This window comes from Tupaia chinensis, unplaced genomic scaffold (assembly GCF_000334495.1).
Source record: "Tupaia chinensis unplaced genomic scaffold, TupChi_1.0 Scaffold144602_1, whole genome shotgun sequence".
NCBI classification, from domain to species: Eukaryota; Metazoa; Chordata; class Mammalia; order Scandentia; family Tupaiidae; genus Tupaia; species Tupaia belangeri.
Genome location: NW_006204462.1, coordinates 70,919 through 84,712, shown reverse-complemented (window position 1 = coordinate 84,712; position 13,794 = coordinate 70,919). Strand labels below are relative to the sequence as shown.

Here is a 13,794-nt window from a genome sequence, read left to right as displayed (position 1 = left end):
CCAGGGGCTGAGGTTCAAATGCATCTGCTTAACAGACGCCCGATTTGACCTCCAGTACAAAACGGCCTCTCGCACCCCAGAGCCCGCCCGACAGCGCGGCAGTGTAGGCGTGGCCCCGAGTGACTCCGGTTTTCTGGAGATACTCCAGATACCCGATTGGTGGTACTGCAAGGGAGCAGTCAGAACGGGAAGCCGTGTGCTGTTTCAGGCAAAGACTCTAGCACTAGTGGGATTAACTTTGAGTCCCCGAGCTTGTCCAGAAAGCAGTCGCGTAGATGAGCACACTGAAAACAGAGGAGAGAGACTCCCCAAGGCGAGACTCGGTGCTCCTTCCGAAGCCTCCATTCCAGGTAGTTGGGAAGACAGGCCCGTCTCTGAGGTGCAGGCGGCCAAGTTGGTGCAGCAGGGCGCCATCCCCAGCCCGAGGCCCGGTGACAGGGAGGAGGACCCCGCGGCTGCTGCTGGTGTGGAAGACAGGCCTGCAGACTGCACCAGCATGCTGTGTGCACGAGGGCACCGAGGCCGCGTGCTCTAGCAAGTCCAGAGAAAGTCAGCTGCCACCCTCCCCCAAATTCCAGGAGAAAACCTTTCCTTTGAAGAGCTCCCCCATGACCTAGGCGGCCAGGCCTGTGCGTGTCAGAGAACGTCTCAGAGGCGAGCGCCTGCCGGCCGCACGGAGGGATCCCAGGCGTGGTGACTTCCCTGGGATCAAGATGGCCCCTCGTCTTCCCCAGGGAGGGGCACCGTGCCCCGCTGCCCGACCTCCGTCTCTGCCTCCACTTCCTGCCTTCAGGGTCTGGCTGCAGAACGTAGTGTCCCCGCCCCAGCCAGTGGTGGAGAGCATGGTCCAGATGCCAGCCTCTCCCCTGGCAGGCCGCCCCAGGCTGCGGAGACGGGAGGTGTGTGCAGCCCTCAGAGGCGCACGGCAGAGGCTCCAGCCCGAAACTGCCGCCTCCGAAGCTGCGCTTTGTGTCCTGCGGGAGATCGGCCCTCGCCAGTCGGTTACCGCCATTTATCTGGGGCACTGTCATAAGGTGTGTGCGCCCTGGAGAGACGCAGACGGGAAGGTGAGAAAACGCCCCCGGGGTGGCCGTGCCGCTATGCCTTCTCCCCCATTTTCCTTTTGGATTTCGGGCAGGCACGCATGTGGCCCGGCGTGACTCTCAAGCCGCTGGGTCCAGGTTAATGTCAATTACAACAGGAGCGACAAAGGCTCCGTGTCTCACCCCGGCCAGGTCAGACTGAAACACGAACTTGCCGTGGACACACTGGCACTAGCCACGCTGGGCCCCCGGCGCGCCGGCCCCACCCACGGCCCCTTTGCTTCCAGCCTGTCTCATGTGCCCGTGCCCCAGCGGGCCTGTCACACAGCGTAGCAGGGTTACAGAAGCCATTGCCTACGCTGGCCTGCACTCACGTTGCGGTCACCTGACCTAGCAGGACTCAAAAGCTCAAAGGGAGGTTCTGAGGCGGACCTCGTGTTCTGGTGAAGGCGTCCACGCACAGTTGAACCTCACCTGCCTCAACCCACAAGCGTCATGGAGCGGCCCTCGGTGTCTGTGAAATGACGCGGCCCTCGGTGTCTGTGAAATGACCTGTCCCTCGGCCAGTCTGCTGGGAAACACCGGGCACGTTTCCAGACCCTGTCTGCTCCCAGACCCGACTCCCCCGTTAGCCAGTCAGCAGCCACCCGGACAGCCCCGGCCAGAGAGTCCCCGAGAGCACACAGGATACCCGTGCCCTGCTGTAGCAGAACCTCGCCACCTGGACAGAATTCAGAGTAGCGCGCAGGCCAGGCTGGGGCTGGGCCCCAGTTCCTGCACTGGCACCCGCTCCTGCCTGAGCCAGCTCTGAGGCTGAGACCCTGCTCCGCGTCCTCACGCGGTACTCACAGGGTCCTGGTAGACAGACGTGCCATCAGCTGGTCAGGATGCCACGGTCAGGGAGGCAGGCCATGGCAGCATCAGCAGAGCCTCACAGACAGCCCCCACCTGGGCCCTGGGGGCGGCCCCCATACACTAGCAATTAACACACAGGCACTCACTCTTCGTCCTCACCGTGCGGCACACGGTCGCGACAGCCACGCTGTCTCCCGCGCGTGGGTCCACGCAGCGCACCTGCTGCCACGCTTCCTAACCCGGCCCAGCCTCCAGCCTAGTGAGGGTTATGCTGTATGGTGGCCCTTCCACCCCGCACCCTCCTCTGCTCCCAGCACTCTCTGGTGTTCGTGTGTTCATTGCTCCCAGTGTCGGGCGTGCTGTGCCAGGGACGGCAGCGGCTCCTCCACCCTAACCTCGCTCCCCTGTGTCACTCCTCGCTCTCCATCCTGTCCTGTCTGTCTTCTTGGCTTGTTTTTCCTTCCCTCTTCCAACCCTTTTGGTTTGTTTTCGTATAATCTACGCAGCCTTTAGTCTCCCCCGACTTCTCTCCTCTTCCTCCTCCTCCTGTTAATGACCAGAGCTCTTTTATTAAGTTGACAATGTTCTTGACCTTTTACTGGAATGTGATCGCCATGGGCTCGGCTTGTAGGAAACATCTTGTTTAACGATAAGGCCCACTGTATCACAGAAATTAAAACCCGCCTCTTCATTTCCAGAGAACTCACCGAGCTGTGCTCTCAGTGAGTGCAGCCGGAAAGTACTTCCTGAGTGTCCCAGCGGAGGCCCAGATAAGGCCGTTCTGTTTACAGTGTCCCCAGTTCTTAGCCAGCTTGGTGGTCACCACAGGTGAGCAGCTGGCACTGCTGATTCTGTCCGGGACTGTCTTCCCACCTGTGTGATAAGACCCGGTGGCATCTCCAATCCAGAGACCAGCGTCCCCATTAAATCAGCAAATCTTGTCAGAAGTTGATTGACCTTAGTAAATCAAATTATCCACAAAGAAGCCGATCGGCAAGTAGGAAAACCTCAATAAATTAGACGGTCGCAGCTGGATGTGGCGGTGGCTGGAGTTCGCAGTTCTGAGTCACGCTTCCTTGGTGAGCATCCCGGCCATGGAGTGCGCACCTGGCCCAGATCACACCTGTGTGCCGGCCGCTTCTTTAGACAGATAAATGTGCGCTCTCGGGGCTATTGGTGAAGCAGTAATTGTCCTCCAAAGGACAAGCCTCCATTTTGGCCCAGAGCTTCCCACCCGTCATGGTGGGTTTTCTTTGATACAGTGCCCTGCTAACTTTAAATTGTGTCACTTACATTCACGTCCTGTTCAATCAGAGATCCGGACTGCATTTACTTGCTAACTACAAGCCAAGTTCATGTTTGCTAATGTCTTTGAATTGATTACTGTTTAAGTTAGAAATAACTCTTTGTAAAGACCACTGGATACAAAGTGACAGTATAAAGTAGCTGGGAAATGGGAATGGGGGCGGGGTGGGGAGGGGCCCGATGGGACCAGCTCTTCACTGTTGACTCCTGTTGTCTTTGCAAGAGATTTTTATTTTATTTTTGCAAGAGATTTATTTTAAAGTAAAACCTGCAGAAATATAAGCAAATAGCTCATTTATAATTAATGTTTATGATTTGTCAGTTTAATATCACATACTCGCTTTAAGTTATTAAAACTGAAGCAGCTCTCGCGCACAGTATCTGTGTGGCAAACGGCCCCAGCGGGCCCGACTCTGCCGCACCGAGCGAGTACGTGGTGCCTTAGTGTGTGTCGTGGACAGTTGTGCCTCTGTTTCTTGTGGACGTGGGCAGTGCCGTGCAGCATGCCGACTGGGGGTGTGCATCCTGGCCGCGTGGCGACCTAGTGACCCTGCTCTTGTCCCTTTGCAGAGGCAGAGGAGCTGTACCAGAAGAGGGTGCTGACCATCACCGGCATCTGCATCGCGCTGCTGGTGGTCGGCATCATGTGTGTGGCGGCCTACTGCAAGACCAAGTAACCTCCCGCCCGCCGCGCACGCGCACGCATGCACGCACGCACGCCCTGGTGCCGGGGCTGGCAGACGGGGTGTGGGGGGTGCAGGGAGAGCGTTCCCCTTTCTCTCTGAGTAGTCCCCTTTGAGGTCCTCTCCAGGCCCAGCCCTTGGGGAGCTTTGCCTGTTTATGTGATGATTTCTGACCGGACCCCCGCCCCACAGAACACAGAAGGGAACAGGCTGGAGGGAGACAGAGGCACCTGTGCGACTGGAGGGGTGGTGCGACAGGTGGCCCCCACCTGCAGACACGTCCAGTCTGCCATAGCCTGGGAGACAAGGAGACATCGGCGGTTTTGAGATGCAGTTTTGGAGCGTTACAGGATTGCCGTGTCTCGGTCCCCAGGACAAACGTTCTCCCAGTGTGGGGCGAGCACGTGGGAGGAAGCCCGCGTTCAGGCAGAGGCTCGCGCCTGGCCCTCGCGGCCTGTCCCGATGGACACAGGTGCCTGCCATGACCTGCATCTCGTTGACTCCAATGCTTTCCTCTTCCTTCCCACTTCCAACCCTTTTGGGTTGGTGTCAAGCGAGGGGTTTCTTTTTTTGGGGAGAGATTTTCACTATAGGGCGTGTGCGTTCGCCAGACAGACAGAGAGAGACAGAGAGACAGCGAGAAATCACCCCCCAGCGGGGATGGTCACGCTGCAATCCCTTCTCCTCCATTATCCTCTCGGGATCTTGGGCACGCACGCACACGCACCCGGAGTGAGTTTTACAAGCCACCAGGTCCGGGACGCGAACTGCGGTCGACTACATGGGAGTCCAGCCACATAGCCATGACGCTAAGTGCTGGTTCCCCAGTGAGGGGCTTCTTCTCCATAACTCTTCCTTGGGAAGGTGACCATGATCTTGACGTTGTACTGAAGAACAGAACAACGTGCTTTTTATGCCCTGAATCGCGGCAGGGACCGTGCTTTCTCAGTGTCCCGTGACGTGTCTCCAGCGTGGAGGAAGAGCTAGCACTCAGCCTTGCCAGGTCCAGCCTCAGTGTCTGTGACCAAGTCACACCAACAGCATTGTGAGCGTAGGACCATGTCGCGGTCATGGCGGAACCCGACAGCCTAGCAGTCCATCTTACTCACCTCTGTGAGACCGGGCGTCCAGTAACTGTGCAATGTGCAGGCTCAAAACTAAGTTCGTGGTTTTTTGTTTTTTGTTTTTTTGAGATTGTTTTGCTATAGGGCGTGTGCCCTTGCTGGAGATACAGAGACAGAGAGACAGAAAGTGAGAAATCCCCAGGGGGTGACCACACTGTGATCCCTTTTACTCCATTCTCCTCTTGGGTTCTTGGGCACACACATACCTGCCCGGTGTGAGTTGGAATCTGCTGGGCCTGGGACTCAAACCACAGCAAACCACAGTCAACTATATGGGAGTCTAGCGACATAACCATTATGCCATCTGCTGGTCCCTAAATTTGTTTACTTAAGGGACACATGGGGGGTTATGAATGGACTCAGCCTTGAGTTCTACGGCACAGATTGTCACCTCACAACGCCGCCTGACGGGTGCTGGTGAAGACACACCGATGAGAAGGTTAGGGAAACAGCTCCTCGCTGGCCCGCCCCTTTCTCGCCCCTCCGAGGTACAGCTCAGCTCGGTAGGGACAGGTAGGGCCTTAGGACTGCCCCCAGGCCATGCGCGAGCCCACCTGTTCCGAGATGCAGTGGGCACGCCTCCGCTGTGAGGCGCTGGCAGAGCAGGGATGTGGCATGGCCAGGAAGGTGCCTCGCAGGGAAATGAACGCTCACTGTCTCCCACGCAGGAAACAGCGGAAAAAGCTGCATGACCGGCTTCGGCAGAGCCTGCGGTCGGAGCGAAACCACATGGTGAACATCGCCAACGGGCCGCACCGTCCTCACCCGCCCCCCGAGAACGTGCAGCTGGTGAATGTAGGTTGATTTTGGCCGGTGGCAAAACAGCGCTTTCCCTCCGTCGGCGCCCTGCCGTTTATTCTAACGCTTAGACTCAGAGCTGCTGCCATTAATCCCGGGTTTTCCAGGAGCACATAATGGGGATGTTTTAGAGTGGAGTTGGCCACCGTGGAACCAGCGCTTCCTCGTACTCGTGTTCAGTCAGGGTCAGCTGACGCTCTGGGTTGTTCTCTAGGGAGGCCAACCAGGAGGAGAACAAAACAATGATGAAGTCAGTAGTAAGGATCAGGAAAAATGTGTTCTGTATCTGTAACTTGGGACTGAAGACTACGCAGGTCTGCAGCTGATTAGACCAGACAGTCGAGCCAGGCCTTCAGTCGTATTCCATCGGGGCCCCTCACGGTGCGTGATGACCAGGTTTCCCAAGGAAGAAGCGGGCCCAGAAAGGTTCCATGACCTAACAAACATGCTTCTCAGCACCAGAGCTGGGCGACACGGTGCTACTTTCCTGGCTCGTCTAAGTGATGTCGTGCCTCCAAGTGAAATGCACCCTTAGGCCCCCAGAGAGCTCGCTTAGGTATACCTCAGCAGCTCTGCTTCCAAATCCGGGCCACAGATCACCAGGGCAGGTGCGTGGTTCTTCGTTACCTTCCAAACCCCCGCACACGAGAGGCTGGAGCTGGGCCCGGATCTCCTGACTGCGAGTGTGACTCCTCGTTCCTTAGGGTTATGTGATTATCTCGCCCACTAACGAGAAAGAGAGATAGAGATGGGTTCCCCCAGCAGAGCTCCTCAGCCTCAGCCAGCTGGATCGCAGTCCACACGCATGTACCAGCACACGCAGGGCTTTCCCACGGGGCCCAGCCTCGTAGCCGGCGCACCCTGCACCACGAGGCCCCTGGAAGCATTGCTCTTTTTATCCCTGCGTAGCCGTCCTGTCTCGCCTCTCATTTCCCTCCGATGTGCAGTTTTACAGACAAAGCGTGGAATTACAGTCAGCATTTGCTGTCCTGCAGAGAGAGCGTGTGCTGAGTGGGGCCGGATAGCCCAGGCCCGAGCCCAGCATGGCCTCAGGACAGGGTTGGGGATGCCTCCTGGCTGCGTGCGTTCACCGCAAGCATAGCTGGCCTGTCACTGTCCCACAGGCCAGGAGAACGACTGCCTGGGGGCCAGTGGGGGCTCAGATCGTGTGACTTCGGGCTTCCACCTTTCTCAACCTTGTTTCTTCATTATGAAAACAGATCTAAAAATAACCCCTACGGCAGAGTCTCCTTGTGAGCTAGAATAATCCACCTAAAACACTGAGCCCAGGAGCGCAGTGTCCACTCGGGTATCAGCTCCGTCAGTTTCCCGGAGCCGTCATGCCCACGATGAAGCCCTGGTGGACAGTGCACAGACCACGGCTGGTCACCAGGAATCTTTTTTTAAAATTTTTTTATCTTAGGGTTTTTGCTATAGGGCATATTCACTCACCAAGAACAGAGAGAGAGAGTGAGAGAGAAAGTGAGAAACCACGCCATAGCGCAGCCCCTGCTCCTCTGTTCTCCTCCTGGGATTTTGGGCACACACAGGCACTCACGTATGGCATGATTCTCAAGCCATCGGGTCTGGGACTCGAACTGCAGTCAGCCTTGGGGGAGTCCAGAGCCTTAACCACGCTATACCACCTGCTAGGCCCGGAATCTTTTCCTTAAAGCTAGTTAGCTGTTCTTCCCGGGAAGACCTGCGAGGAGAGACCCAGCTAGAGTTTTGAGCATTTTTGAGTTTCTGTGAAGATAGGAGTTTCTTCAGAGCTCACGGCCCATCAGACTACAGAGTGCTCTGTTTGACTAAAGAGCATTCCTTTCCATACCTTTTCCCATTATTTAACTACATTTGGTATTTAAAACAACCTTGAAATGGGCCCCTCTGGCTGACAGAACGCAGCAAGTCCTGGCACCGTGACCTGCAGTGAAGAGGCCGCTGTCCAGGCTTGCAGGAGCTGCGACCTTGACCGCTGGCCGTTCCTCGACGTTCTCAACGCCCGTTAGTCCCACCGATGGTTCCAAGTTAGAAATGCCAGCCATAGCGTGGGGCGGGGCGGCAGGGGGCGCAGGACGTGGGGAGAAAGGTAGACCCCAACGTCGGGGTTTCCGTTTCTCCCAGTCACCTGACGTCTGAACTGAGACAGAGCACGTCCCTGGGTTTGTCTCACTCAAACACCCATCAGTCCTCTGAGTCGTACCAGCTTGAGGTGGCAGTGCGGATGTGAGAAAGCTGCTAGTGTGGAGTGGAAAGAAGAGGGGGCCCAGGTAGCTGTGCTAGACACTGCGGTGGCACACACCCTGGAAGGAATTCATGAACTGCCCTCCTCTCACAAAAACAAAGCAGCGGGCAGCCAGGAGCAAGCGGGCAGCCAGGAGCAGCGGGCAGCCAGGAGCAGCGGGCAGCCAGGAGCAGCGGGCAGCCAGGAGCAGCAGGGCAGCCAGGAGCAGCGGGCAGCCAGGAGCAGCCGTGCCGTCTGCATGCGCCTGGGCAGAGCTGGCGTCTTGACTGACGTGCATCTCCCAATCGCCCCTCTGTCCCCAGCAATACGTGTCCAAGAATGTCATCTCTGGTGAGCCCACCGTGGAGAGGGAGGCAGAGACATCTTTCTCCACGAGTCACTATACGTCAACAACCCACCATTCCACCACCGTCACCCAGACCCCTAGTCACAGGTATGCGACCAGAGGAGGGCACTGCCCAAGGACGGGGTGGCACTTGGCGTTTCTGGTCACTGCTGAGGGCAGGAAGAGCAGCCCCTGGGGCAGTGGGACGGTGGTCTTGGCACATGGACATCGTCCAGCTCTGTCCTTGACCACCGAGTAAATCCGTGCATGGGGTCCTTGGCTACAGGAGAGCCCAGTGCCCGCCACAGAGGACCCTCGCTCCCCACCTGGACACTGGCCCTGTGTAGGCCTGCGGCTCCCTGAGCGGCCACACGGGGACGTCTGTCTCCGAGTCTAAGTAGCCCTGGGACTTGAGCTCCTCCTTTCCTGGACCACCTTGGAGGCTGCACGAGGGAACTGGTCCCTCAGCAGGACCCCACGTCCTCCAGTGTCCTGGGCTCCCTGTCTGAGCACACGCTAAAATGAAAGCACGCCAGACACCCCACGGAGCTCATGTGATACATCAAGGACGCGCTCAGCAGGGAGGCCAGGGCAGCACTGGGTCGGCATGGCGCCTGCTAGCTCTGTCAGCTGTGTCCTGGCCAGGCCGGCCTGAGCCCGAGCCTCTCTGTGGCGTCCTTGCCCATCGCTGTAGGACAAGTGGCAGGAAGAGCAGCGGCCGGGTCACCTGGGGTGTGGGAGTCGCTTCCTGCGTCTCCGTGTCACTTGGTTACAACGTCTCCTGCATTTCTCCCGTAGCTGGAGCAATGGGCACACAGAAAGCCACTCTGTCATCCTGATGTCGTCGGTGGAGAACAGTAGGCCCAGCAGCCCTGCAGGGGGCCCGCGGGGACGACTCAATGGGCTGGGAGGCCCTCGGGAGTGTCCCAGCTTCCTCAGGCACGCCAGAGAGACCCCCGACTCCTACCGGGATTCTCCTCACAGTGAGAGGTAAGGCCCGGGACAGAGCCACCGCGTGGAGGGCTCAGGGGGCCCTGGAGCGCCTGCAGCCCAGCCGGGGCCCAGGATGACCTGGTGACGAGGCACTCCGCGGTCTGGCTGAACGCATCTCCCCGATCCCCTCATCCTCCCAGTGGCAGGCAGCCGCAGACCCTCAAAGAGCCAGAGTGACTTGCTATGCAAGGCACAGCTGATGTGGCATTCCCAGCTCCTGCTGCGTGCGGGCCCAGGCTCACTGGGGGCCTCGGCTTCTTCAGGTGCACCATTAGCAGATTGGCACCGAGGCTTGCTAAAGACCCCTCCTAATTCCACTGGCCAGTTGTCTGAGCTCAGTCCCGGGGTCGGGCCTACCTCACGTCCCCATGCACTGATGCTGCCCTGCCCTTTCACTGGCTCAAGGCCACCAGGTGGTATATCCAGTGGGTGTCTGCATGCGGTCAGAGAGGGGCCCCATGCTGCATGGCTGCAGATCCCGGGCGCTGAGTCGCCCAGCCGAGCCTGCGAGGCAGACGCGCGTGCAGGCAGACGGGTGCGTATCCCCTGCCCAGCCCTGCGCCTCTGCTGCCTCGAGCGCACTCACGCGGGTGTTCTGTGCTCTCGCAGGTATGTGTCGGCCATGACCACCCCGGCCCGCATGTCACCCATAGAGTTCCACACGCCGAGCTCCCCCAAGTCGCCCCCTTCGGAACTGTCCCCACCGGAATCCAGCGTGACAGTGTCCATGCCCTCCGTGCCAGTCAGCCCCTGCGTGGAGGAGGAGAGGCCACTGCTGCTGGTGACGCCGCCCAGGCCACGGGACAAGAAGCCGGACCAGCCGCCCTCACCGCTCGGCGCCTTCCACCTCAACCCTGCCCAGGAGAGCAGCAGCCCGCCCCCCAGCCCCCTGAGGGTCGTGGAGGACGAGGAGTACGAGACCACGCAGGAGTACGAGCCAGCACGGGGGCCTGCCCAGACGCTTGCCCTGGGCCGCCGGGCCAAAAGAACCAAGCCCAACGGCCATGCGGCCAGCAGATCGGAAGTGGAAGGCAACAGCAGCTCCGAGGGCAGTAACTCAGAGAGCGAGACGGAAGACGAGCGCGTAGGCGAGGATACGCCGTTCCTGGGCATTCAGAACCCCCTGGCAGCCAGCCTGGAGGCGGCGCCAGCCTTCCGCCTGGCCGACAGGACTAGCCCAGCAGGCCGCTTCTCCACGCAAGAGGAGTTGCAGGCCAGGCTGTCTAGTGTAATAGCTAACCAAGACCCTATTGCTGTATAAAACCTAAACACATAGATTCACCTGTAAAACTTTATTTTATATAATAAAATATGCCACCTAAAAATGTAAAACTTTATTTTATATAATAAAATATGCAATCTTAAATTAAACAATTTATTTTATTTTAGCAGTTCTGCAAATAGAAAACAGGAAAAAAAACTTTTATAAATTAAATATATGTATGTAAAAATGTGTTACGTGCCATATGTAGCAATTTTTTACAGTATTTCAAAACGAGGAAGAATCAATGGTGCCTTTCTGTGACGTTACGCCAAGAGCGAACTGGCCGTCGCCGGGGGCTTCCCGCAGCACTCTAGCTGCCCTGCTGTGCAGCGTCCACTGGCTTCATGTGCACTGCGCACGGTGCCCACTGGATGTGACCTGCACCCACGAGGCCCGCAGCTGCCCCTCTGTCTGCCCGTAGTCGTGCCCCACCCGCACTCCTGTGATGCACATCCGTCCGAATGCTCTTCTCTTTTGTATGAGGTTCCTTTTGCTTTCGGGATGCGAAGCGCATGTGTGTGCTCTGCCAGCCGGAGGCCAGCTCCCCGGGCTCTGAGACCATAGTAGGTCCGCAGCACGCTGCTGTTAAACACACGGGAAGCTGCGGCCCGTGATGTCACTTGTAGGAAGAAAGCGACAAAAAGCAACAGTTTTCAGGATAGCTGGAAAGTGGGGTTTGGGCCTGCTTGCGGGGTAAGCACCACAACTGCCCCAAGGACTCGCTCTCGCTGTCTCGGGGGATGATCCCGCAGCTCACCCAGGGAAAGGCCTCACCCACGGCGACAGGGTGCAGTCCTTTCTGCCTGGTGCTCTCCGCCGGGTTGGGAGCTAGAGCTGGCTGTGTCTTCGCAGCTCAAGAAGAGGCAGACTGTGGCCCAGAGTGGCACGTTCCTACTGAGCCTGGTGGTGGCTGGCCAGGGGGCGCAGAGGGCCCGGGGAAGAGGCAGCCGCGTGACCTCTCTCCCGTCATCTCCCCTTGTTTCTCAGTGTTGCCTCAACGCCCTCACCCTGCAGGGACAGCTCAGTCAGGAGTGGCCAGTGTGCAGGCGCTCTGTGGCCAGAAGGGCCCCGCGGGGTGAGGTCCGGGCGTCTGGGCAGTGCTGAGAAGACAGCAGTTGTCCGTCCCTGCAGGCGTGGCTCCCGCCTGTGCCCACCGCACCGCGACACCTCCCGCTTCCTTTCACTCCGTCACCAAGGGGGCAGGTCGGCCCGAACTGCGCATGCTCTCTCAGCATTAGGAATCAAAGGAAGGTTTACAGGGGTAGACATTGGAAATAGCTGCTAACTTAGGAAAATAAGAGAATTTCACATTTGTAGCCCATCTCGGGTCCTGCGCAATGTCTCATTTCAGGGCTGCAGCTTTATTCGGGCTCTGAGAGGTCTCCTAGGAGTCCTGGGACAAAAAGGGGGCAGCTTAGCAGGAGGTGGAGGCAGCGAGAGGCACAGATTCTTGTTTGCAGGTGGACCTGTGCTCCTTTGTCACCCAAGTTATGTTAATTAAAGGGACAGTGACGTGGAACAGGGCTTGGACGGAGAGCGTGGGCTCCACATGGAGGGCGTCCTCGGGCCCCTGTGTCTTCCTCGCAGAGACCCCGTCTGCAGGGCCTTGAGGCTGCCCTTAGTGTCTGTGTCCACGTCTCCGCCACTGTCTACGGGCCCTTGCTCTGCTCTGTCGTCATCAGCTTCTCAGCCTCCACTGTCGGCCGCACTGGTTCCGACCCTGCAGCGACTGCACGCACGTGCAGGAAGGCAGGGGGCAGCCAGGCAGCCTCTCGCTGAGGTTGTGAGGCCTTGACTCATCTCGCTAGGCTAAGGAAGGCGTCCTCTGGCAACGAAACCCCAGAGATTCTGTTTCTGCTTCTTTGGGCTTTGGGGTAGTCAGATGTCCTGTTGTGTAAATGTTCAAGAGTGAACCGACTCTTCTGTTACAACCGCGAGCCAGTTTGACCTTAGCAGGAGAATGGCCGTACATTTTCAAGTTGCAGACATAGATATGAAAATTTAGGACAAGAAGAAATCATGCTTCCAGCTCGATTCTGCTCACACACCGAGGCAGCATGTCAGGTGGGACAGCCTGTCACCCACAGAGGTGGGAGTGACCCTTGATGAGAAAGGCCAGCTGCTCGGAGCTGCCTGCTGCAGTCCGCAGTCTGTCCGCAGGGCCCTCTCTGCGATGCTGCATCGCCATGTCGCTCTCCCTCACCCGGTCGATAAGTTCAGGCCGTGCGGTGGGGTCCGACGCCCCCCTTGTGGGTTCCAGCACACGGAGCGCTGTCCTGGGTCTAAGGTAGTGAGACGGCCCGGAAGTCTGGAGGCCCCCTCTGTTTCTGGGGCTGTCGTCATGGCCCTGAGGGGTGTGCAGTGAGCTTAGTAAAGGCAGGACTCTCCCTCCACACTCTGGTTTGATTCCTCTTTTCCCGCTTGCCCAGAAAGACTTTTTCCTTTTCCCACTAGTGCCTAGACAGCCTCTTGATTTCTACAGAATGGGACTCCGGAAGGGACTGTCCCAAACCGCACCTGCCACCTCGTTTCCGTTTCAGTGCGACTGTCTCGCTCCGGGCGGAGTCTGTCCAGGGTACCTTCTGCAGACACGGCCCCTTGTCTGGCTGAGGGTGGGGGGCGCACGGCCCGCGCTGGTGGGAACAGAAGGCCTGGTCTTCCCTGCAGTGCTGGCTACCTTCTGCCAGCCAGAGGTGTCTGCGAAGACCATGGTACACTCCGAGGAGGGCAGGCGGGCTGGCCGGGCATCGCGCTCTGTCACGTGCTCTATGTAAATACGTAGGACATTGCTCGGATGTTTCTGAAATCATTTGCTATCTGAAGTTCATGTCAGTCTCTCCTCTCAGCTTGTTGTGTAACATTGTAAATAACGTAATGTCCTTTATTATTTATATTTAAACATCTAACATAGTTGTTTTCATGTTTAAGATAGGTGTCAAAAATATGCTTTTTGTTTTCCTTTGCTTTAAAATTATGTATCTTTTCCTTTTTCTTTTTTGAGAATAATTTATTGTTTAGGAGAAAGAATGTGTATGTGATTGACACTGTTTGAAGAGTGCACATGTGAAGGCTATGAGGTACTGATAAACGAGACAATTTAATACCCAAACTACTGAGCAATAAGTAATCGTGCTTTATTTGAAGTGTCCATCTCCCGTG

At 57.6% G+C, this 13,794-nt stretch overlaps 1 protein-coding gene across 4 annotated transcripts in view; it reads left to right on the top strand.

The window, feature by feature from the left end:
• NRG1 (neuregulin 1) overlaps nt 1–10,684 on the top strand; it is a 312,205-nt gene extending 301,521 nt beyond the window's left edge. For 3 of the 4 annotated variants that reach the window (XM_027767759.1, XM_006167181.2, XM_027767761.1), the window contains 5 exons: nt 3,774–3,876; nt 5,679–5,805; nt 8,356–8,486; nt 9,177–9,368; nt 9,981–10,684. In XM_027767759.1, the coding sequence (XP_027623560.1) occupies nt 3,774–3,876; nt 5,679–5,805; nt 8,356–8,486; nt 9,177–9,368; nt 9,981–10,632 (1,205 nt within the window). In that variant the 3' untranslated portion in view covers nt 10,633–10,684. The remainder of the gene's footprint in view (nt 1–3,773; nt 3,877–5,678; nt 5,806–8,355; nt 8,487–9,176; nt 9,369–9,980) is intronic. The other variant, XM_027767760.1, reaches the window with a different exon arrangement.
• The last annotated feature ends 3,110 nt before the right edge of the window (nt 10,685–13,794 follow it).